Here is a 25,909-nt window from a genome sequence, read left to right as displayed (position 1 = left end):
ATAATTCTAATACTATAATTCCTGAAAGCAATTATCACTTCTTTTTTACAAGCTACCTCTAAATTTACTGTGTCAATGGTTGGATTGTTACAGAAGGGGCCTGGGCCAGGGAAAACTGGCTCAAAAATAAGTCATAGAATGTGAAAATAGGACGTAAAATGTGAACAATTCATAATGATCAGTTTTCTGGCCAAACCCTCTGCATGTCATCAGGAATAAATAAAAGATTGATAAAAAACATCAACAATACAAAATTCCACAGAAGCTTCAACAAAATTACTTTGCGTCAAGGTGACAAATAAAGTCATAATTGTTTTTGTAACATTTCTTGGGTAAATCGATAAAGGCGTTCTACTTCAAGAAACAGTTCATGATTGCGTGACAATGACAGCGACAAACACTTTAACGAAATGTCGAACATTTGAATAGCTCTATTAATATTGTCAATATAGACAGCTTTATCGGAGTATCCCTGTTCCAGGTAAAGCTTACCCAGTTTAGCAATGAACAATCCAGTTGATGGATAAAGCTGTGCCCAATCCATCAACCCAACTGTTGCCTTTAGTCCAGCTCTTAAAGCTGGCTCCCAATGCTTTTCAAGAATCAGAGTTTCTGTGTCCTCCACTAGATGATTGATTATTTCAACATCTTGTTGTGCTCTAGTTGATATTGCAGAATCAAAGTTTTTCAAAACAAGATCATTCACTTTCAAAGATTTTAGCAATGAACTTCCACAAGAAGGACATGTCAAATCATCATTCTCTAGATCGATGCAAGGATGGGAGTGAGTCTGGCAACCAGGACATTCTCGCATCAACATGTGATCAACCTTTTCTTCCCTTTGCTTAGAACACAAGCAGCAATAGCAAGTAAAATTGAATTGTCTGTGGAGGTGTTCCTTTCTGGCCAAAAAAGATTTGGGGAGTGGAATGTATGAAATCGTGATTTCAGTTCCTTTAGGAATTTCTCTGATTGCTGTAATGTAGGCGGTTCTACCGTTAAATGATAAAACACAATTTGGTTCACAAGAGTGATTGATCTTAGATATCTCAGGAATAAGGGCAGATCCAATTGTCTTCAATTGACCATCCTCTAATGTAAAAAGATTGACAACAAGTTTATTGTACAACTCATAAATTTCAACAGGATCTGCTGATGAAGAGCCTTTTAGCATCTCAGTTACACCTTTGAGAACAAATGGGTAGTATTCCTGGATTTGGTCATTCTCAATATTCTCATGTTTCATCAAACTGGAAATAGAAAATTTTTTCTTCAGCTCTGATGTTGACAAAAGTAGAGCACATAGCCGTATCAGTGAAGGAACATGACTCGATGATGGAACTTGACACAAGCCCCCACACTCAGATCTATGTATCTCCCAGCCTTCTCGCTGACATTTTTCTGAACAATAACGCATGTGCTTACATTTGGAACAGCGCCTCAATGATGATGATTCACACAGGCACTGACTACAACACATTTTATAAAAGTTGGAATCCAGGGAAGTCACCATATTACTAGTTTTAATAATGTTTGTGCTGCTTTTTATCTTTGATGTTGCAAACAACCCCGATCCTGTGGTGTCATCTATATATTCCTTCCGGTATAGTACCATGTCAGCTGAGGGAATGAGATGTAATTGTAAGTAGGGAACTCACTTACTTTATGGAGTCAATGTTCAAAATAGTCGTTAAGCCAATAATATTACGGAGAATACAACATCAAAAACCCATCATCTTAAAAGATTGAATGACTGCCTCGGCTTTTACTAATTCGCTCTCCTAAAAAAAATATCACATAACTTTTGTTATTACGGTTTTGCAGCAACAAAAAAAACGGTTTTACATAAACCCTAATCCCAATCCTAACCATAACCACGAAGCTATCCATAACCCTAACCACAGCCCTAACCCTTGCCTGAGCCCTAATCAATCAAATTTGTGTTTGACTAGCCTGTCACATGACCAAAACAGTTTTTAGCACACAACTCTCCAGGGAAGCATTTTTACCAAACTTATGGGAGTAATTCGGAAACAGCATCCTAAAAATACACCGATGTAGATAACTTACTAAATAAATTATGACAATTATGTTAGAATTTGTTTGTTTTTTAATGACGAAGGCTGTGAAATGTTCACAGTTCTGATAATGAGGAAATCAGGAAGAATGTTTAAAACTAGTGATGATGTTTATGTCATTATTCTTAATCTGATCTAATCAATCTCTTCATACCCCCAGGGCCTTTTCAAAAGACTTTTTATTGAGGTGAGCGATTTAGTGGGAGCAGACTGCCTCAAGAATCAACCACGTAAAACGTTTGCAACAAATATCATCGTCTCTCTTCCATGTAAGCAAGGGCAAAGACAAAACCAAAGCAATAAAGATCCTTTAAAACGGTTCATTAAATTTCACATAAACAGAGTTGAAAAATTGGTCGAACAGTCGATAGTCACACAAAAAACGATTTTCTCTCAATGCCCAGAAGACCAAGAATGGCCAAAAGATCAAGATTAAGACTATTCAAGAACCATGTACGTTCTCTTGGTACTCAAACACTTAGCTGTAACTATCATGACAGAGAAACCACAAGCTAGTAATATCATTGCGGTCATATTTTAATTAATAAAAACTCTTCAGACAACAGAGATGCCGAAAAGTGAAAGGTAATTACAACTTACAAGCTTAATTAGCCAAATCATAAATTTAACTCAAGATTTCTCAAAACGTATTTCATAGTGGCGCTCGATTCATATGATCGATATATGATCGTACGAATTAGTACTAATGCGCGGCACACTAAAAATTTTGTTAGACATACATTCGAATATTTGCGTTTCAGTTAAATTTTTTAGATGGTTTATTTTTGGCAAGGAAATTTAACGAAAGTCAAACTGCAAACTATTTAAATTAAGGCGCATGTTATATCTCCGCCAAAAGCACATTTAATTTGATATGTATGAAATATGTCTATAACTTGCTTGAATATGCACTAAGTTGGCGTTTCTCGACCTAAATTGAACGGGGAATCGTTTGAGATCGCTTTTGAGGAACCTCGACAAATACTTCTCACGCTATTGTTGATTGTGCTTGTTATGGAGAAATACGTCAGTAGCGTTTTTGAGCTTGTTAGTCTTTTTCAAAAGTATTCCAAGTGAATTTGTATAGTATGTAATAGATGCATATAAATATAATCTGAATACATTGCAAAATAAATTATCTCGATTCATGAAGTTTGAAAGAAGTAACAGCAATGCGCGCAATTTGGGGAGTGTGCTTTTGGCGGAGATTTGTAAGTTTATAACCTACCAGGATACACGCCGAGTTGGACAATATATTATTATTATTATAAAACAGGATCTAACCGACAAAAATGATAATTCTTAAAAATACCTTAATGCGGTAAACTGTACCCTTGAAAAAGATTTTCCCAACATCTGTTGCAAGCAGCTATATCTTTAATTTCGTTCAATTCATACAAGTTGTCCATTTGCAAATTTCTACTATTTAAATCACTTATTTCTTCAAACTAAAACCGATAACAAGTTCATATTAGGTCTTCCCAATCTTCCAATGAATAAATTATTTGTAGCGCGATGCACTACTGGGTCGCGCGCGCATCAAATAATGCTTCTCGCAACCTCGTATGCAGATCGGCGAGATGCGAAGGATTGACATCGTGAATCAAATAAATTATCTGATTCAATAGCAAATGAGAGAGCCGTTTGGGCTGGGGTGTTCTCCATACTCCTGAGAATGTGTCCAAACATTTTCCACCACAATATATGGAACAGATATTTTACGAGTATCACTCGTTAAGCGGAGATATAAACTGAGATATAAAACGATTAACCCGCGATAATCGTTGCAAGATTAAAATCTGTGAAATATATGGCCAATATATATTTTCCATGCCGTGCAGTGCGCGCACGCGACGCGACGAGCTAGATTAGACCGCGCGCGATAGTCGTCATATATATTTCTTCTGCGCGTTACATACAAACGGCACATTTTATATATTTTTAATGGATTGTTACGAATTAAGGAGCTTTTAAACAGGGAATCCATTTGTGTGTTTGGGTTGACTAGACTACTCCTGAAAATGTGTGGCACTGGAGAAAGTAAAGTCAGGCTCACGCTTAACTTGATAAAGGGGCTCGGTAAATGGGGGTATGCACTGAGTGTAGATCTGTAGAATGTAGATGGTTACATGGAACAAACATAATTCGGCTTGAAAGTCTTTTTTTATTAGGGGTAAACAGGAGATCGAATTGAGCTATGTATTGAATTGGATTGAATTGGAATCTTTGCCACAGAGAATGGTTGAACAATTATAGTAGTAAGTTAAATTGAACACGATGTGAGATCGTGCGAAGCCATCTATTTTTACCTCAAATTAACATTGAAACGATTGTTTATTTAGCCCACCGGAAAAAACATCCTTTGATGATCATGTTTTGTTGACTTAGTTGGGCGTATTTGAGTTATGTCATGATTTATTATTTATGGTAAACAACCAACACTTTAACAGCTTAGAGCACGACTGGTCATGTCAGTAAATTAACAACTTGTTAATATGATTCAAAGGAAAATGAAATGCACTTGTTAAAACTTGACATTAAAACATAAAATAGTATCAATATATTGAATGATAAACTGTGAAAACATATCCATAATTCTGATTCTGAAAGATTTGTTTTCTTAGTTTAAATCTAAGAGTAAATCTGAGCTGAACATTCTGGTCACATTCAAGAGTAAAATTGTATTTACATAATACGGAAGAATTAAAAAGTATTACATTATATATAGTTTGAAACTGGTCAAAATCTGAATTCAAAGAAAGCAAGCTGATAAAAATTCCAAATGTCTTTTCAGAAAAGTACGTTTTTTTAAAGAGTAAACATTTTCATTAGAAATCGCTTTAGTGAACCCATAACCCATTTAAGAGCAAGACTGTACTATTTTGAAGATTGAATTATAAACTGTAAAATTACTAAAGAAATTGAGATAACAAAAAAAATGTAACGCATATAGAAACTTTACGCACATAACATTATATCAAAATGGCAAAAGCTACACATTCATTTAGATACAGTAATCAAATAGTGTTTATAATATAATAAAATACTTCAATACTATAACTTTCAAACTGATTCCAAAGTATAACGTTCTATCAAATAGTCTCCTTCTAATCGATCAATAAAGTGATTAAAATTAATGCCATAATGACAGCCGTAATAATTATCATTATACCGTTGTTTACACTCAAATTTAAGAAATTCCCACTCCAAAATATGTGTAGATGCTTTTCGACATCATTCTAACACTACATCAAAATTTTAAGGTTGTAAATTACAACGTAATAAATTTCATTCTAAGTCCCGTTATATTCCCACCGCATAAAGCCCACATTTCACGATCACAATTCTAAAATAATATTTCGCTAATCATTTAATACTCAAAAGTTTAATACTCTCACAGTCCCAATGATACTACCTCCCGGTATGACGTCACCTAAACATCACGTGACTGATTCTATGACGTCACGAAGTACGTCAGCACTGCCGTTATGACGTCACTTTCTAAACATCGTTGACATTGTCCCTGTATTTTCCGACCCAGTTACCAGGAGGATAATAGTTAGCCACCACGTACACACGAGTTCCTCTTTTGGCAATAGCACATCCCATCTTCTCAGTACTTTTCCAGATCATCTGCAATTAATTACACATTAACTTAAAGTAACACCTATCTTTAAAACTTCGTATCCAGATGATATTGGTTCGGAATGACCCTGCCAAGGATTATTTGCAGAAAAATAGTACTGTGTTATATGTATGCTTAACTGTGCTATGTATGCTCATACTATATATTATATATAATATATATATATACTCTGCTACTGCAGTGATCAAGCCGTACAGGAATACCATCGAATAATATTTTAAGTAAACAGCGTAGGAAAGGTTGATTAACATCCAAACCACTATTTCACTGTTTGTAGCACAACACAAAATACACCACAAACCTGAGTGAAATGTCCAGTTCTCCGCACAAAATACACCACAAACCTGAGTGAAATTTCCAGTTTTCCGCACAAAATACACCACAAACCTGAGTGAAATGTCCAGTTTTCCGCACAAAATACACCACAAACCTGAGTGAAACGTCCAGTTTTCTGCACAAAATACACCACAAACCTGAGTGAAATGTCCAGTTCTCCGCACAAAATACACCACAAACCTGAGTGAAATGTCCAGTTTTCTGCACAAAATGCACCACAAACCTGAGTGAAATGTCCAGTTTTCCGCACAAAATGCACCACAAACCTGAGTGAAATGTCCAGTTTTCCGCACAAAATACACCACAAACCTGAGTGAAATGTCCAGTTTTCTGCACAAAATGCACCACAAACCTGAGTGAAATGTCCAGTTTTCCGCACAAAATACACCACAAACCTGAGTGAAATGTCCAGTTTTCCGCACAAAATGCACCACAAACCTGAGTGAAATGTCCAGTTCTCTGCTGATACTCGTTAACCCCAAAGTCGTATTTCTCTATCTCGTTATACCACATATTACACACGTTGACTGCCCACGTTGTGTCAGATTTGCTGGGCGCGCTGCTGCTGTTGAAGTACCCACAATTCTCTCCCATCCTGCACATCGGATGTTAATTTTACGTTAATTTATTAAGCTCTAACGACAATTTGAGGTCTCAAATCGGTTGTCAAATTAATCTGTCTCTCAATCTGTTTCTCCACATGAAGTTAATAATAATCTATTATTATATCATCAATATAGTGGGTTGAAAGGGAGGGATCATTAATGAAAACTTTAATTAACTCCGGTTACATTCCTACATAATCGAGTTTATCCGATACAATGAAGCTGGTTTGCTGTAATAAAGTAAACACCTTGAAATGGCCAATTATATTACTACACATCATATAATCACGTATAATATTCTTAGTTGACTAATCATAAGTTTTGAATAATACCCGCTAATTTTACATAATGCCGCCGCGCTGGGCGCTGTGCAGAATAAAGCGTTACAGGTACAATTGGCTGGAATGCAAAGAATGGGGCCTCTAATTAGGTTACATACTAAGCTAAGGGTGTGTGGGCGATGACGATGTTAAATGCGATTATACACACAGGTTATGATGTAATGATGATGTCATCACAACTCACAAAGATAGTCCCTTGTTATTTGGAATGCGATTTTTATATCTCCACAACCTACAGCGTGCCAGTGTTTCCGGAATTTGGCACGAAATTTGATTCCAACAGAGAAGGTGGCTATTCAGTTCATACATAGTACAGTACTATTGCGTAGTACTATGTATACATTCGGAACAAAAGAAAATGTGACCGTTATCCCTCTATTTCCCTGATTAACACAGCGCTCCATTTAACAATAAGACTATTCTAGTCTGTTGCTATACAGTTTAGTAAACACGTAATTCAAGCGTCATCATCATTAACATGACGTTCGTAACTCATAAGACACCGATAAACCTCTTCTCATTGGTGACAAGATAATTTCCGTGAGGAAACATCATCGTGCCACATTAGTTAAGTTTTACTTAGAGTAATATAAGGGGAACTGGAACAACTGTCAACTCCCACTAATATTGTCTGAAGTTAAATGAGGGAAGATGGTCACAACTCTGTAGTTAAATGCAGATTATATCGCAGCACTTTTAAAAAAACAGATTAACAGCTGACATTGTTAACTTTCATGAGGTGAATGTTCGGTCAGCAATGTTGACTCAACATGATAAAATGTCCCTTTTCTGAAGTGCAAGAAAACCGCCTCGCCCAGACTATATCTATATATAGACTGGCAGACTATATCTATTATCTATACCACTCAGACAACTGAACTCACTACTATTTCCAATTCTTTCTCGCCTAAGAAGTTTGGTTGTGTATCGTAACCATGAAAAGTAACCGATGACTTTGACATATTTTCCTGTTTTACTGATATTTGAATTTTGTAAGGCAGCACCAAATCACGCCTTCAATCAAGAACGAAGATATTATGTTTAAAATGTTTCTCCAATTAGCAATAACGAGCAAAGATGATGAAAACTGCAATAGTTATACTCTTGGTTGTGTGCTCCATCGAGGCTAAAAAGAAGTCACCTAAAGTGAAAATAATAAACGGAGAGGAGGACAACAGTAAGCAGGATTGTGCTATGGTCTGTTCGGGTTCAACAGGTATGATAGAAAGTTATCAATTTCTAACAGAGTTTTGAAGTAATCTTGCCAAATGAAGGTGACTAAGCGTTCTTTTCACAGCTCACAATCTTATTGTTGATAATCTAGATATATCTCTCTATCTATGATAACGTAATGAATTTTATCAGGCTTTACTTTAATTTTCTTATGAAACGGCAGTTTAGTCCGGCTAATACGTAAAAACTTGAAAAGTCACCATTTGGCATTTAACCTTAGAACTACCAATAACTTTTTACAGAATGAAGTTATGTAACTGATAAAAAGTTATCCAAAAAGTACGTATCCACGCAAGACTTTTAAAACACCCTGCTGATTCTTAATTTGTTAAATTTCAGGGCGTACTACGACAGTGTTCCAGGATTTTTCTGATGGAAAGAACGTGTTTGTTGATGTTGACATGAGCGAGTGTGGATTTACTAAAATTCCTAATGTGGTGACCTCTGTGGAAGGAACCTCCCATCACTGGATGGTTCATGGAGCATCAAGCGTTTACGGTACAACCTCAACCGGTTTCCGAGTCTACCTCAACAACAATGATGCCGGATTGGATAAGAGCCAGTTGGATGACAATTTGTGGAATATCGAGTGGGTGGCTGTTGGGTTCACTTGTTAAGAAAGGACGATACAATAAAAACCGATTTGAATCTGAACAGTTTGAGGATAAGATCGATTTGTTCACGTGCATGAAAAAAAAACTATTCCTCAGAGACCTTTACAAAATGTTTAATTAATGTAGTTTAATAACGGTACTCCGAATATTTTACCACTTTTTTAATCACTTTTTCTCTTTTTTTCAAGTTTATTGACGTCTCTTTATAGTTTATATTATATACATCACGAAATCCTCGGAAAATAAGTAAATATTTCAATTTCAAATAAACACAAACCCGCTCTGAGTATCATGAATGAGAGCATCCTGCTGCAGCAGTTTCTTAACCCAGTTGCGCGCATGTTGCGCACATTCCTCACTCCACATTAGTGAGTTGACGTGGTGATCAGCGCGCTTCTTGTTGTGCTCCTTCAAGCATTCCTGTAACAGAGATGGTCTTTAAAATGTGTTTAAAATGTGATTAAAACGTATTTTTCCAGTCGTTCTAACTAAATGGTTCTTGAGAGAGACCCCAAAATAAAACCCTTACGAGTACAATACTTATTGCAACAATCAAAACGAATTCACAATTATTGCCAATCCTCCTGTAATGATTGTGTAAACGTACCCTCTCGAACTCGACAAGATTATCGTCCTCGTACTGTCCCTCGTTCTCGATACGTTCCTTGTTAGCTTTCACGGCGTCGTAATCTCCTTTCTGAATACAAGAATGTACATATTACTGTGTACATACTACTATACACTACAATTAATAGGGCAATAAGTCTCTGTATAAGTGTGTGTTGTATAGTGTTTATAGTGTTTATACATTAAAATGTATAAGTGTTACAAGTCTCTGTCAAGACAGACACCCATGACAGTTGTCTGGTATAAAACTAGCCCTATTAGTCTAATAGCCTGCCAAACTCCCCCCCCTGTTCAAATTACTATATTGTAACCTCGTAATCATGGAGATTTGATCGACTTTTCATGGATCACAGTACTCAATTCAGAGTGTTCTGATGGAATTCCAGCCACGTGGTGGAATGTAATTCAATATACACAATACTAGCTGGTTTTACTGTGTCCCAATTTCGCTGTGGAGACATCTCTTTAAGCTCGAATTTCAGAAACACTTGATGGTCCGAACTCCGAGTTGAGATCACTGTGGTGCCAAATGGTTGATGCAATTAATTTGTGAGTGGATATCTGATATCGGGATGGTGTTTGGTGGTGATGGGATGGTGTTTAAAGTTTGTGCAATATAATTATATGAGCCGTGATGTTCATCATTAATAAATAGAGTGATTGAGGGAAAACTGTATGGGAAGCTAGGGCGGTGGTTCAGTCCAATTTTGATATCTACTCGATAGAAAGGAATTTTGGACAGCAGAACTTGGAGTTCGGTGATTAAAAACGAAATCACGAAAGTTGCTGTAAATGTAAGATATCTAAAGCTGGTCTTGCTAATTAATTATCTTGCGTTTATTTAATTGGGGCCGTCCCTTTTACCGGACAGTGTAACAGTTTGAAATGTGATGCAGAATTTATGCAGTGGTCCATTGTCGACGAACTATTATAGACTAACGAAAATTCGAGTGTACACAATAATGTGTGATACTGTTTGCAGATTAAAAACGCGAAATTAAACGGACAAATACTTATTTATAAAACTGTGAAGTAACACATCAAAATGCGATAACATCTGAGAGGAAAGCCCCAATTGACAACTATTTATAGGAGTGCTAAAAATGATTCTAACTTTTAAAAGTTTGGTCGAAAAATATTTAACCATCTCGTGATTAGTATCGTTTTGTTAAATTCAGAGGAATTTAAGAGATCCTTCAAGCAATGGTTCGGTTGCTCTCTTACCATAGGTAAATTTATGACGGGGCCTATTTCTGTCCGTATTGTCCCATACTAATATCATCTACTTCTAGAAGCTGCTATTTTTTACAAGACAGTCGCCAGTTCAAGTCTTTAATTACTCGAAACATGATATTGGCAATACACCAGACTGCAGACAATCAATAAACGAAAATATGCATATTATATGTAAATTGTAATTGTAGCTGTGCTTGTTACGCTCACAAAATATCAAAAAACACGTACATAAGTAAATTGCCAATTGGCAAAAAGCCGTGACACATAGAAACACCTTCTGTGGCTTCCCTTTCATCCCTTTTCCAGTAGCGCTCACTCTCCGTCCCTTCTTCTTGCTCCCCCCTGATATCTGGCGACTGATCCCCCTAAGCTTGGTTCCAAGTGAACCTCCCTCCTCCTTCTTGGGAGAGTCCTCCTTGTCTTTCAGTAATTCAGCAGGAGTGAGGTCGGGAAAGAGAGGGTCCGAGCTTGTGGACTTGCTGTGTGTCGGGGAGGTGGGTTGGGAGAGTTCCGGGGTTGAAGAGTGAGGATCTGTGGTGATTAGACTTTCATCTTGAAGTTTGAAGTCAGAGACGAGGCTGCGAGAGGGAGTGTCGGAACTTATGGTCCTTCTCAAAGTGTTGCTTATCTGCTGCAACATCGTGGTTGAAGGTTCAAAAGTTCGGACTTTATAAAAATAGAATTTAAGAATTCGTCGAGAATTTTACAAACAAACTAGAAGAAAATAGCTGGTTGAAAATTAAATGTCAATGGAAAACCAAAAAAACACCAAGCACGTGGTTCATTCGAATAGAAATTTAGGGATGACAGAAGTGCGAATATTACTGGTATGTGTTGTAATGAATGTAGTTGGCATGTATTTTATGTTGACGTTTCATCCACCGTGTATGATGATGTTACAATGTGACTAAAAACCACTATTATTCGGGTAAATAATGACGTGATGACATTAATGTAATCAATTATTATTCATTCTAATGTTTGGTATTTTAAATTTCGTAATTACGTAATATTCAATGATACCTATATTCTAAAATAACACCCATGATTAAGTAAGATGATGCAACTGCCAGCTAAATTTGATTTTAAGCCTACATCGGATCAAAATTATGACAAAGAATTTTCTGAAGCCGGACGTGAGGCATTCGACGTATCTTGTAAGAAAAAGAATTTGTAAGACTTCTGAGCTCAGAAATATATAATAACCAGTAACCACCGACAGGTCCCTCTACCCTGACTTACCGTGGCACCTTTCTTCTGCACCTTGCAGTCGTTGTGGATAAAATTCCCACCTGAAAATAATCATTAGGTTATAACACGTTAAAAATATCAAGTTAAAGGTTATTAATTAAATGATGATTAAATTATTTTAACATGTTAAACAAATCAAGTTGAAACTTATTAAAATAAATATATATGTGACAATGACAGAAATAATGCTGTGATTTACAAGACAGATCATCCTCTGTGTGTCCCAAGTAAGGACGTTATCGGTACCATATTATAACATTATATACATATTATAAGATTTACTAGGAAACATTCTTATATTATTTTCTTAGTATACTCAGCTCCATGTAGGGGTAGTTATTAACAAGGGAATAGTAATTACACAGCAATTAGTCTAGTGAATAGGCAGTAGGCCAGCAATAGGCCAGCACACAATGTACACAACATAGCGTGTGTACACACTATGTACACACAATGTACACACAATGTACATTAGGTTACATCCTGGATCTACAGTTAGCTTAAGAACCCTACATTGTATGTATACACTACACACATACTTTTACGAGATACAAAGGGCAATAAACATTCCGTGATTATATTTACATCCGGGATTTACGTACTTGGATCAACAATTTTTGTTAAGTTTTACTTTAACTCCAATGTGGTAAAATCGACCGTTTACATTTAATAATCTCAATGTAACGTTTCAAAATGCCTTTCGTCCTTGTACAGTGTACACATGGAATCGTTTCTAAATCTAAAGCTCTTGCAGCATTGAAATATAGTGAATCTTTGTCGACTAAAGAAGGTTCTAGTACAGTCATGTTCTTGTTCTGTGTACAGTTTACTGGTGTCATTAGCTGAGCAGTAATACAGCTAGGTTAACTAATATAGTATTATGTTGTTGACTATTTTACTGTTAACATCACTTTGTAATTTATCAGGATACAAAACTTGTCCCCTCGGCTTACACATTGCAAACCACAATGAGCTTATAATATATGATAAAGTATTGAGCCAACAGTGTAGTGCGTGTAGAGTATGTGCTCTTGGAAGAGATGTTTATTGCTTTAGTCATCATCACGTAGGTTAGATTAGGTTGAATTAAGGAAAAGAGAGGGAATGAGGTCTGTACATTCCTGTACATTCCGGTACATTCTTGTGACTGTTTGTGAAATAAACAATGATGAGGTTATTATGATTATGATCCGTTAGATGACATCAAAGAAGTCACATATTCAGTATAGGATGACACATTTCACAATGTTACTGAAATAGATAATATAATAAAGTTTTCACGAACATTGATACTAATTACTACTATCTAAAATATGATGACGGGATGTTGGAGACTTGATGTTGTGAGCTTCAGTTCTATGTAATAACTAACAAAACATACATGTCCTATAATGGATAACTTGTAATTAGTATGATCAATAATTAGTGATAACGGTGGATAAATGTTAATACTTAATAACATTTGTTTTTTAAGAGTCTTTTTAAATTAATACTGTAGTGTTCATGTTTGAGAGACTACAACTTTAAATGTGAACATACAAGACAGGTTTTAGACAGTTAGATAATAATAATTTATAATATATACCTCATATAAAACTATACGTCATTCAAAACACAAAGGCATTTAAATGCTAAGCTCACTTGTTTAAAACATAATTATAATTAATCGTGAACTGAAAAGTAGATAACAATTAAGCTACATTGGGTACATTATATAAATTACCTTTCACACTAAGATGAGCGCCATCATGAAAACGTTTCTTGCAGTAATCACATTTGAGACAGCCGTAGTGGTACCCCTCGCCGTTGTACTTGAGTATGTGACCCATGATGTAGTCGTCGCATACCTTGCATTGTACACCAAACTCTTGGTTGTAACACTTTTTGTCGAACTTCTGATCACCTCTAGAGGAAATACGTACGCTTGTTAGTTTATTTTTATCCAGATACAAACATTGTTTATTCCGTTATTATATATATTCAATAGTTGCAATGAACATCGTAATTCATTTCAAGTTGTAAAAAATGATAGTGAATTATTCAATTTTAATGTGGGATGAGAGGATTATTATTTTAAGCCTAAACACGAACAGGAATGTAAAGTAGACACATTATCTCTATTTATAGGTCCACTCACCAATAAACTTACTTGGTCAAGAATGAGCCGTCAATGGGTTTCAAACACTTATCACATGTAAAACACTCCTGATGCCACCTCTTGTTTTGAGCTTTAGATACAGATCCTTTCTGTATGTTCTCATTACAGCCCGCACACACTGTAAAGATATCAACACTGCATGACAAGGTTATTAGACTCTTTACTGAATATCAAGCACAGAGTTTGAATGCAATACTGAACTCTTGCAACTGTGATATTGTAGGCAGTAATTAGTGTAGAGTTAAAGGTAGTTTAAATCGAATTTTAGTTCGAGAGCAAATATAATTTGCATTAAATATAATTTGTATATATAATATATATTATTTAAGAAGTGTCTCCCATCGTTCAGGCTTTAGGTGTATGAAGATTAAAAGGTTTAATATATCTGTAATGGCCCACTGGATAACAACGGAGGAATAATTGTATAAGATTTTATATTCATTTATTTTTTATCAGATATAATAATGCTATGACGTTTGAGATTTATGTTGAGAAGAATAATGCATTCGAATGAAATATATCAAAATTGAATCTGCTTTGATCAAAGACCAAATCAAATCAGACCAGATTTAAAGATAAATTTGAATTCAAGTTTAATAAATAAACAATCCGAAGAATTCATGATTTATCATTAAAAATACTGCAGCAAAACTCCCAAGCAGAATCACACGTTTTTTCACTCTTCAACTTTCAAAAGTGATTAATCAAAAGAAAAACACAAATTATGCTTCTCCTCTCAAATTGCAGTAAAGGATATTTAAGTGCTGTCAAATGCTTTGGTTCACTCTCACTTACACTCACACATGCGCCACTGGTTGATGATTGAGGTCCTGTAAAACATTCTTACTACAGCAGGTAGAGATATTGATCATACAAAACAGTACCACACATTTATCGGTGAAAACAGGGAATGAATACGATTTTAATTTCTTGAACTTAGGACATTGTTAGTAGCCACTTGCAGATCAATACAAATCACAACGAACAAATAGATTAGAACAACGACACATTGAAGTACTACAAGTATTTCGAATGAATGCAATGTTTTGGCATCTCAATATCATGTAAATGCAATTATCGCCATTATGAACTTGTAACTTAGCACAATAAACTAGCACCAAACTATATCAGTGACAGATGGTGTTGAGCAGCAGCATTAGAAGACAATTATTCATTCAAAAACTATCATGTTAAATTACACCTAAGGATAAAATTCAATATGCATCAGTAAAATTCTCAGCCACATTAACATTTGACGTGACTTTTGACAGATAATCTTTACCAAATCCATCAAAACAAGCTTTGTGTATGGCCCTTGGATTCTTTCCTCTTATGTGAAAACCCTTTTTGGGGTCTGTAATTTCTTTCTCGCATTCTGCACAAATCTCTAAATGGATTTAAAGTAAACGTAAAAGATTTATCCTATACACATTTTTGGAAAACGCAGTATTCAATTTACTAATTCAAATTGACAAAATTAACAACCATTGAGCATAAATTTTGCTAGGACAGGATTATAAAAGTCAATATAAACAACAGATTACATGTTAACATAACAAAATATAGGATTAAACAATATAGGATTACTTACCATAATCAGTCGAGGAATCCATAATACCTAAATGTAAGGTTATGAAGATTCTGTTTCTTGAACCTAAGAATAAAGTTCTTCAAGTGAGAGACAAGTCATGACTTTCTTAACTTTATGAAAATAAAAAGTTTATACAGTTCAAAATTGACATCTAGTCAAAGGAACAACCTTTCATAAATATAGGAAGGTTAAGTGGGTTCCATGTCGACGATACATTTTGAAAGTCATGGAAATAGATGGATTAAATCAATCCAAGGACAATTTTCGTCATAATTGCTTCACAAACGGAGATAATACGGGGCATATCAATTACATTTTTCCATGTTGCGGCAAGGTGACAGTAAAGCATATACTAGGACGCAATGAAATATACGGTACGGTATGTGTAAATACACCTGATTTTAATCGTCCATAACAAGTTTTCTGTTGGTTTTTTTTGAACCGACAAGATTAACAACGGATATAAACCATTATATTTCACATATCTTCCTAAATTTGGTGTACAGCGATTAATCTAGTTCCTACAAGCAATTAAAGGCAGCTCACTTCATGGAACTTGAATGTAGCACGAAATCCTGAAATAATAGCTTAATTTTAATGCCATTATTTACCGCTGTGTTTCAGCTATCTTCATGCAAATTTTGCTGATATGCCAACGAAATTAACTTGCTCAAAAATTCAAAAAACATGGTTTTTTGGCATATTTTTGGCCCAAAAATCGATTCTACGGTCAAAAGTACGTCTAGAAGGGTGTATCTGGAGTCCCTAGCGTATCAAGCAGAAAATGCCTGTAAGAGCTTCTACTAGTAAACTTATAAGACAATTATTTGACACTTGTGTATATTATGCACATTAAACAACCACAATGGTCGAAAGATAAAAGTCAAATCTATCAAGTGTCATTAATTTGAAGATTTTATCAATTAAATTGGCGCCACAGCACATGATTAAAAATGTGCATTTTAACACTGTTTCTATTGCAGTGTCTGACAGTTTGCCGCAATCCAACAAATTAGAGCAATCTTCCTGTATCGATTTCACGCGACATAATTAAGTTATGAATATGGGAATTCAGAGCCCTATTCTTATATTAGTGTTTCTATGTGATAGTATATATGTGAAACGTTATTACGATTAAGTCGGGGACACTTCATGATCCCTTTAAACCTTACCACAATAGAAGGCCTTGGTAGAAGAAAATGCCTGTAAGGTCTTCTACTAAAAAGCATTAATACAATGAAAATATAATAATTTGAAATTAGTACCGGTTGTGTAGATTTCGTAGGGCAAATCAAAATAAAAAAGTATAAAAGTATAAAAGTAAGTACCGAATAAAAGCACCACCGACACTGATAGTCCTAGATTGATTGGTGTAAATGACTTTCAGAGCTCATGGTATTCAAATTGAATCGCTTAACTTAAGAACACTCAAAAAATTGATATTCGCCAGAGCAATATAAATCTTCGGTTCTGAATTCAGTATACAAATTAAAAGACAGTCCCACTTGATGGTATTATTTTACAGAAATACAATATTCAAGTAATTATATTGGTGCACATCTACAAGTATCATCAGAGCAGAGGGGATGATTCAAAAATTAATGTAAGCAGTGGTAGCTAATTTAGAATAAAAACTGGCTCTCAGTTCGAATAAAATTCAAATCGCTGTTTTCTTGTATTGAGTCAACCTTACTGTAAAAATACATTTATTATATAGAGAAGGCCTTTCAAACAATATATATACACAGTATGGAGAAAGATCGTTTCAGAAAGTTGGTTGTAGGTTTATAACCTACCAGGACGCGCGCCGAGTTGGACTCGTCGACGGTCCTAATAATTGGAACAAATATTTTACGAGTATCACCCGTTAAAAAGTTGGCCCTAAATTATGGAATGAGCTGCCTTTTGAAATTAAAAACGTCACTGGAATCTTTTATAGTGAATCTGAAAACGTTTCTTTTTAAACGTGCTTATGATATTAATTACTTTATTATTTTTTCAATGTTTCTACTTGCTACTATTAAGTGCACACCCTTAACTTTGTAATTTAGTGTGCCAAGTCTTTAAAATTTTTTATGGTTTGGAACGTAAATGTGGATTGCTTTTCAGGTTTTTTTGTATTCTGACTTGTTTTCGTGGCACACCTGTGCATTTTAAGTTGTTGTGCAATGTGCTACTATAATCTTTGATTCACGATGTCAATCCTTCGCATCTCGCCGATCTGTGGTTGCGAGAAGCATTATTGGATGCGCGGCGCGGCCCAGTAGTGCATCGCACAGTAGTTTCAATTTTCAAAAGATGTCAGCTGGTAAATAATTAATTGTAATGCAATTTAATTGACGATGTCAATTCATCGCAGCTCGGCGAGGCAGTGTATCTGGTATCACGTCGTGACCCCCATTACCAGGGGACCCCAGGCTATTATGTTCATAAACATATAAAGATTCGGCGGAATGACAGGCTGAGCGCCGCCCAGTAAGACCCACAATGTTGTTTCACTATATGCTATAGTAGAGTTTCCACTATGGTATAGTTTTTACTATACAGGGGGAGCCGCACACTCGTGCGCGGCGGGTCATACAACGTATGACAAACTTTGTTTACGCTTGTCATACGTTGTATGACCCGCCGCGCACGAAGTGCGCGGCTCCCCCTGTAGCGTCGAAGACGCTACACTATAGTGAAGCGGCAGTGGGGGTCACCGCGTGATACAAGTTTACGCCGTGCATCAAATAATGCTTTTAATGCATAGCAATGCTTCGCAACCAAAAATATTGACAACATACCAAAACATTCTTCTTACCTGCATATCTTACCTGCATTCTTTTCATTTCTAAAAACTTAAATTGTAATTTTTAATGTTTAAAAATTGCACATTGCATTGGCTGTAAACTAAATTTACAAATTTAGTAAATAAGAATTTTAAGTCATAAGTGCGCCGCGCAATTCAATTTTTATTTTCATAAATGTAAAATCGAGCGCTACATAACATTTTTTTGCTATTCAAAGTTTAATGTTTTTAATGACATTAGGGTTTGAGTTGTTCGTCTCATTTGCCTTACAATTTTTGTAAAGGTTCTCCAATTAGTGGTGCCTTATTGTGGATTGATATAGTTTACAGTTACCCCACTTATGAGTTGTGCATCACCCTTTCATATTTCGATCGAAGAAGTTTATAGTATACTAGCTTCAACTCGTGTGTACTAAAGATTACATGACTCACAAAGTTTTAAATATTGTAGCAATGCCCATCCTTATTCATCCCTTCGTGATCATCCAGCCGCTGTCTTCAATGGACCGTTTTATTTTCAAAGGGATCCAACTTTCAAGACTATCACAATATCTGTTACCACATTTTTGGCCAAGTTTGACTATTTTAATTTATTTAATTTATTATATTGTTTAGGGTACAGACAATGACCATTGCTTGTTTGTTTGCATTGTTTGATTATATATATATCGTTTGAATGACCTTTTCTATGTTTTCATTACTAGTAATAAAAATGATCACTTGACTGATTCATTTACAATCGTAATTAAATATAGCATATTACTTTGTTTACAGTACAATGTAATGTGGAATGTGGATATTACCAAACTTCAGATAATGTTAACTCCCTATTTCATATAGCTAAATACTGTAACATTAATTATTATTACATGGTATAAACTGTTAACTTAGAATTTGTCGGTAGTTTATTGAATCTTTTTGTTTATTGGCACTGCAAGAATGCAGTGGCGCCAACAATCAACATGCAACGTCATGCCACTGCAAGAATGGTGTGTTATTGAAGGAATGTAAATTATGGAACATTATTGACTGACATGTCACGATTATTATGTCATAAATCTTATATCATTTTAAACAAGTGAAATTAAATAAAGCTTTTCATTTTGTGATACTAGTAAAATTTCCCTTGAGATAGTGTCATGCAAGTTCAACAGACTGTCTTTGATGCTTGGCAAGCAATTAAGAAGAATCAGAGCACTGTGGATGTTTTGAAAAATCGTATTGCTCAACGCCGTATAAGGTTCAAGCAATTGTGTGATGGAACAGATCCTCGGGATGCCCAGGATGAAGTAATGGTTCAATTACCAGATGTTGAATTACTCGATGATGATGGTACCCAAAAGTTGTTGACAGTATTAGAGGTGAGTTATTACTTAGCAAATGTATATTTTAAAGTATAAAATTGAATGGAAATTTGTTTGGTACTTATCATCATCAAGGTTTTTTAAAATATCAATTCTAGGCAGAAACAGTTCCAATGTCGATGAACTTCCTCAAAGAGAAATGTTGTCTTGATAGTGATGCAGTTCTTCACAATTCTCTTCAAAAGTTATCCTATCAAAGTCTAATTACCCTGAAAACTTCCCCAGAGCTAAATGTTGTTTCCATTGAAGCAAAAAAGGTACAAAACATTATTACTATAATAAGCTATCTATCCTTTTATAATTTTTTTCACACATTATTTACCTAAGAACTTCTTTAGTTTTAACATAACCTGATTTATGATATAATTTCAATAGCATGTAGCTGAAAATGTTTCAGATAAACTCACTGTTGGGTCGGTTTGACAAGAAACGAAAGAGAAGGAAGTTGAACACCGCCCTTACTGCCGAAAGTGCAGAGTTTCTCCTTAACAAACCGTCTGCGATACAGTCTGAGAGCAAAAAGCTCGGCGAGGAGATTCAAGCTCTATTAAATCACAAGAGTGCACGTGAAAAAACGATTATTGAAAACTTGAAGAGTAACAAAACAGCTCAGGTTTGTTTTGCCAATTGCCATAACTTAATATCAGGTAAATAATGAATAACATTCAAGGTCACATTCCAATTTGATACTGACTTTAGGGTTTCGGTCATACATAATTTAAGAGTTTATAATTATAATTAAATTCAAACATTTCATGGTTATTTATATAAGATTGGGCAAATTATATGTAACCCTATACTACAGATTTGTTATTTTCATGTTTAAACTCGGTACAAATTTTTAAGAAAATAACCGTCACATTTAGGTTCGAGAGTTTTGCGAGTGGGTCACACGTCAGGAATGTAAGCGTGGAAATGTCAAGTTTGGGTCATGCAAAAAACTTCATTTCAGTGAGTAACTCATTATTATTGACTTGACGATAAACGGCGAAATGTTGTTAACAAGACGTAGTGAACTTAATTTTCAATATAAATTTTAAAATATTATAGGTATGATATAGTTTTAAACTCAATACTGTCAATATGGTTAATTAGATAGAATTAGTAATTTATATTAATCATTTTAAGAACGTACACGGCCTATTTAATAACTTGAACTGAAAGCACCAATTATTATTATTTCCAGGAAAGTTGATACACAGCCATACTGATACCTCTCTAGGTGACTGCTCCTTTCTCAACACTTGCTTTCACATGGACACATGCAAGGTAAGACAATCTATGCAAATCATTCCTTCTATTTTCACAAGAAACAGCCCAAATTAAGAGCAAAATATTGATTATTTCTACCGAAACCATGAGGATCCTGAACTAAATTTCCCCCAGTATGTGCACTATGCGATAGACGAGGACGACCAGCGCGTACACATGAGGCGTCAACACAAGGAGGCGATGAACACGCGCGCTAAAAACAGCGCTGCAATGCTTGTTAGTGATAGCAAGAGTCTTGCCATGACTGCGACTACCATTACACCCCCTCAATGGATCCAGTGTGACATGTAGGTGTTTGCTTAAATATAATCAAGGGCAAAAATGCAATACATTTTTGTGAGCAATACATTTTTAGGCAGCTGCCCTATTGAATATTATATTGCGTAAATGTGCAATTCTTAGGAATAGCCAAGTCAGAAACCAAAACAATAGATAATTATAATGTAAACATCTGCAATATTTCCTCATATTTTATTATATAAGAATGTCCTTTTTTCTGACTAAGTAACCTGATCGTTATATTCTGATAATAAGTAGGTTGCATTTATCGCAAATGTAATGATAGACCGTAAAAACAGTCACTAACCGAGCTGTTCGTACTTTAACAAATGTGAAATCATAGTACTTATCTCATTACACCTTACTATGATGTCCTGACTGTAACTCTTGTACACGAGTATGTTACAGTTCATTTTCTTGAAAACATCGAGCTTAATGTGAGCTACCATGCAATCTGAGAGAAATTTCTCGGCAATCTCGAAATACACTAACTAAAGTTCATGAAGAATTGGTTGAGAAGGCTGTAGTTGAGTAATCGCTATTAACTTAATTAATTAATTAATTTATGATCTTCGTCATGGTTCTCTATGTTGATTATTACAATTTATGCCTTCCACTCGATAAATCCAAAAGAAAATCATGGCAATGACACCACTGAATAAATAATAACACATTGGAATGTGTTTCAGAAGGAAACTAGACAAGGATGTGATCGGGAAGTTCACGGTGATCATGGCTGATCCACCCTGGGATATCCACATGGAGCTACCATATGGTACTATGACAGATGATGAGATGAGGAACATGGGAGTGGAAAAAGTTCAGGTTAGTTTTTGTCTAAATAGATAGAATTAGAAACCCGAGCCCGAGTACGAAACTAATTATTTGTTATGATTTTTCCGGTTCTGATTAGAATATGTGTAATGTGATACGTGCGCATGATACAATATAGTGTGTAACATATATTGCGCCACTGTTATTTGTTTTGAAACTTCTCGCAAGCCAGTCTGAGGTACTCGCAGTCGGTCCTCATAATACTCTTGCAACCCTTACAGGAAATTATCGGTTACCAGTGTCCACGACTTTTCGGGGAAATAATTCGCGGAAAATATTATAAACTCTAATACCACTATATAAACAAATCAGATTGTTGTAACAAACTGTTTCTCCCAGGATGACGGGTTTATATTCCTGTGGGTCACAGGTAGAGCAGTAGAGCTGGGGAGGGAGCTGTTGCAGATCTGGGGATATGACAGAGTTGACGATATTATCTGGGTTAAAACCAACCAGCTTCAGAGGCTTATCAGAACAGGCAGAACTGGTAAGTACATTGTAAGTACAGTGTAAGTACATTGTAAGTACAGTGTAAGTACAGTCAGTGTAAGTACACTGTAAGTACACTGTAAGTACACTTTAAGTACAGAGCAAGTATACTGTAAGTACAGTGTAAGTACACTGTAAGTACAGTGTAAGTACACTGTAAGTACATTTTAAGTACAGTGTAAGTACACTGTAAGTACATTTTAAGTACAGTGTAAGTACACTGTAGGTACAGTGTAAGTACACTGTAAGTACATTTTAAGTACAGTGTAAGTACACTGTAAGTACAGTGTAAGTACACTGTAAATACACTTTAAGTACACTGTAAGTACAGTATAAGTACAGTCAGTGTAAGTACACTGTAAGTTCACTTTAAGTACACTTTAAGTACACTATACCCACTGTAAGTACACTGTAAGTTCACTTTAAGTACACTGTAAGTACACTGTAAGTACACTGTACCCACTGTAAGTACACTGTAAGTACACTGTAAGTACACTGTAAGTACACTGTAAGTACACTGTAAATACACTTTAAGTACACTTTAAGTACAGTATAAGTACAGTCAGTGTAAGTACACTGTAAGTTCACTTTAAGTACACTGTAAGTACACTGTAAGTACAGTGTAAGTACACTGTAAGTACACTGTAAGTACACTGTAAGTACACTGTAAATACACTTTAAGTACACTTTAAGTACAGTATAAAACAGTAATAATTGTTTTAACAGGTTGTTAGTTAAACGTAAAATTTGTTTTTTTTGTATCAACTTACTGTAAGTACACTGTAAGTACAGTGTAAGTACACTGTAAGTACAGTGTAAGTACACTGTAAGTACACTGTAAGTACACTGTAAATACACTGTAAATACACTTTAAGTACACTTTAAGTACAGTATAAGTACAGTCAGTGTAAGTACACTGTAAGTTCACTTTAAGTACACTGTAAGTACAGAGCAAGTATACTGTAAATTGTAAGTACACGGTATACTGTGCTGGTGCTGGTTGTAATAATTGTTTTAACAGGTTGTTAGTTAAACGTAAAATTTGTTTTTTTTGTATCAACTTACTATTGTATATTATATTATAATATTATGTCAAAACTTCATAACCCAAAATAATAATTTAGGGTAATCTTATAGAACCTTATAAAGAACCCCTCTAGGATAATCAGTTCAAAATATCATTTGTTACAGTTAAGTGGAATCATGAGAACCAAAAAACTTGTTTAATTGATTAAATTAATCGAGTAAGTATAATGACCTTTTTTAATTAATTAATTAAGTAATGACCTTGTCCCCAGGCCACTGGATAAACCACGGTAAAGAACACTGCCTGGTAGGGGTGAAAGGAAATCCTAAAAACTTCAACAGAGGACTGGACTGTGATCTGATAGTCAGCGAGGTTCGGAAATATTAATTGTTGTAATCGGGTTACAGCGGAAATGTTAATTAATCTCATCGCTTTGAGCCCTTTGAGTTTTGACAGTGAATGTTTTCCAACGTTACCCTTTCAGTTGTGCGAGGGAAAAAGGATTTTAAAGAATTTTATTCATTCTAGTTGATTCTGTTTGATATTCTATTTGATCTCTAAAAGAGACCAATAATAACTTGACCCACCAGGTGCGAGACACCTCTCACAAGCCTGATGAAATATACGGGATGATCGAGAGACTTTCACCCGGAACCAGGAAGTTAGAGTTGTTTGGTCGTGAGCATAACACTCAGAACAACTGGCTAACTTTAGGTGGGTATTTAAAACTTATTTGCTAGTACCGGGTATTTTGGGTGGGTCTAGATAATTTACTGCCGTGTTTTTTGGCTGGTTAAGATAATTTACTGTAGGGCAATATTGTTGGGTTTTTAGTATAATTGTTGCGTCGGGCATTTTTAATGGGTTTCTACGTACAGACGTATAATATGTACAATAAGCGATTTTCCTTTTTTCATCTTCTATTTTTCCATTTTCACCAAACACACTTCATGTAGAGTCTACATTGTAAACAAAATTGTACATATTCTGACGCCCGTTTCAAGTTACTAATGACATCACTTTGTGTCTAGTAGAGGTTGTGTGATCAGAACCATGTTAGTGTCAAACTTCACGAGACACAGATATTTCCACTTCTCCAGCAGACAGCAATGTTTCTAGTACTAAACTAGATTCTGAGTTTTGGATTACACTAAATATTGTGTTAATATTGGATTCTGATTTCTGAGTTTTGGATTACACTGAATGTTGTTTCGCATTTGTAAACCACTGTAAACCTCAGGTAACCAGTTGGACGGAGTACATCTTGAATGGGAGGATGTAAAGCAGAAGTATTTCGCTCGATATGGAATGTCTCTGCCCTTCTAAACATTCTAGAACCATCTCCATTCTGCAATATTCTACCTCATGATATTTCCATCCGTCATGATCAGTGATCACTCGGAGCACGATTTGACAACTTTAAATTTTAAACTTCAAAAAGCTACATTTTACAACATGGTTTTGTTAAGCGGCAAATTTTGCACTGTGAACATATTCTGTGACTTGTAATAATAATAACTGAACTGGATGGCCTGGTCTTGGAAATAGATGCGCACAAAATACAACTTATTTCAGGAGTGCCAATTAATTCAATTTAGTGCTGCTATCATATGGTGCACAGTGCTCTATTTTTAGCCCCAGGCGTGGTCTTTGCAACAATCGTTGTTGATTGAAATTATAACCTGATTTTATGACTGACGTCTGTCACCACGGATGATCGTGATCTTATGAAGAGAATATTGGATGTCACACTGCAAATTGTGTCGATTTTTGCACACGAATTTAAGATGCGAGGATGGATTCCTGATAAAACCTCCTATTGCTCTTTTTTATTGTTTTTAAATCTCAGATATTATATTATTTGATGTTAATTTATGAACTGTGATGGAATTGTTTATCCATTGCATGTGTCTGTACCTTTCTTATGCTAGAGATATGTTTACATATTTCTACTGTTTGAACTGAAAATTAAGCTTAATCTGCATCAACTTTCCGTCGTCAGAAGTATCTTCACAGTACAGCAGAACACCTAACATAATATTATAACCGATGATACATCATTACACATTTCCAACTACATTAAAGCACATAATATGTTATTATAATAATAACCAACATTAAAAGTTAGCTAACAGTA

At 35.2% G+C, this 25,909-nt stretch overlaps 4 protein-coding genes across 6 annotated transcripts; 2 read left to right on the top strand and 2 right to left on the bottom strand.

The window, feature by feature from the left end:
* Window positions 1–141: 141 nt before the first annotated feature.
* Window positions 142–1,625, bottom strand: LOC134823475 (histone-lysine N-methyltransferase SMYD3-like). Its single transcript, XM_063834944.1, has one exon. It carries the CDS (start codon window positions 1,613–1,615, stop codon window positions 305–307), a length of 1,311 nt encoding a protein of 436 aa, XP_063691014.1. The 5' UTR covers window positions 1,616–1,625; the 3' UTR covers window positions 142–304.
* Window positions 1,626–4,414: 2,789 nt separating this feature from the next.
* On the bottom strand, window positions 4,415–15,828 carry LOC134823349 (venom allergen 5-like). Of its 3 annotated transcripts, none has more exons than XM_063834776.1 (9): window positions 15,717–15,828; window positions 15,408–15,512; window positions 14,117–14,243; window positions 13,691–13,872; window positions 11,959–12,008; window positions 9,461–9,550; window positions 9,131–9,273; window positions 6,499–6,655; window positions 4,570–5,711 (listed from the first exon to the last, which is right to left on the bottom strand). In XM_063834776.1, the coding sequence occupies exons 1-9, from the start codon at window positions 15,736–15,738 to the stop codon at window positions 5,580–5,582; spliced, it is 1,008 nt and encodes a 335-aa protein (XP_063690846.1). In that variant the 5' UTR covers window positions 15,739–15,828; the 3' UTR covers window positions 4,570–5,579. The 3 variants fall into 3 exon arrangements, with proteins under 3 accessions (XP_063690847.1, XP_063690846.1, XP_063690848.1); XM_063834778.1 differs by lacking the exon at window positions 15,408–15,512 and adding an exon at window positions 14,921–14,955 and having other exon boundaries at window positions 4,574–5,711; window positions 15,717–15,757; XM_063834777.1 differs by lacking the exon at window positions 15,408–15,512 and having other exon boundaries at window positions 4,415–5,711.
* Window positions 8,084–8,955, top strand: LOC134823066 (uncharacterized). Its single transcript, XM_063834415.1, has 2 exons — window positions 8,084–8,222; window positions 8,579–8,955. The coding sequence occupies exons 1-2, from the start codon at window positions 8,084–8,086 to the stop codon at window positions 8,854–8,856; spliced, it is 417 nt and encodes a 138-aa protein (XP_063690485.1). The 3' UTR covers window positions 8,857–8,955.
* A 3,173-nt stretch (window positions 15,829–19,001) lies between the features above and the next one.
* LOC134823348 (N6-adenosine-methyltransferase subunit METTL3-like) lies at window positions 19,002–25,772 on the top strand. Its single transcript, XM_063834775.1, has 11 exons — window positions 19,002–19,868; window positions 19,970–20,128; window positions 20,269–20,484; window positions 20,738–20,822; window positions 21,058–21,140; window positions 21,258–21,430; window positions 22,112–22,247; window positions 22,596–22,743; window positions 24,044–24,144; window positions 24,363–24,486; window positions 25,013–25,772. The coding sequence occupies exons 1-11, from the start codon at window positions 19,647–19,649 to the stop codon at window positions 25,096–25,098; spliced, it is 1,533 nt and encodes a 510-aa protein (XP_063690845.1). The 5' UTR covers window positions 19,002–19,646; the 3' UTR covers window positions 25,099–25,772.
* Window positions 25,773–25,909: the final 137 nt, after the last annotated feature.

This window comes from Bolinopsis microptera, chromosome 11 (assembly GCF_026151205.1).
Source record: "Bolinopsis microptera isolate Bmic1 chromosome 11, MBARI_Bmic_1.0, whole genome shotgun sequence".
NCBI lineage: Eukaryota > Metazoa > Ctenophora > Tentaculata > Lobata > Bolinopsidae > Bolinopsis > Bolinopsis microptera.
This window is presented reverse-complemented; position numbering and strand designations above follow the sequence as displayed.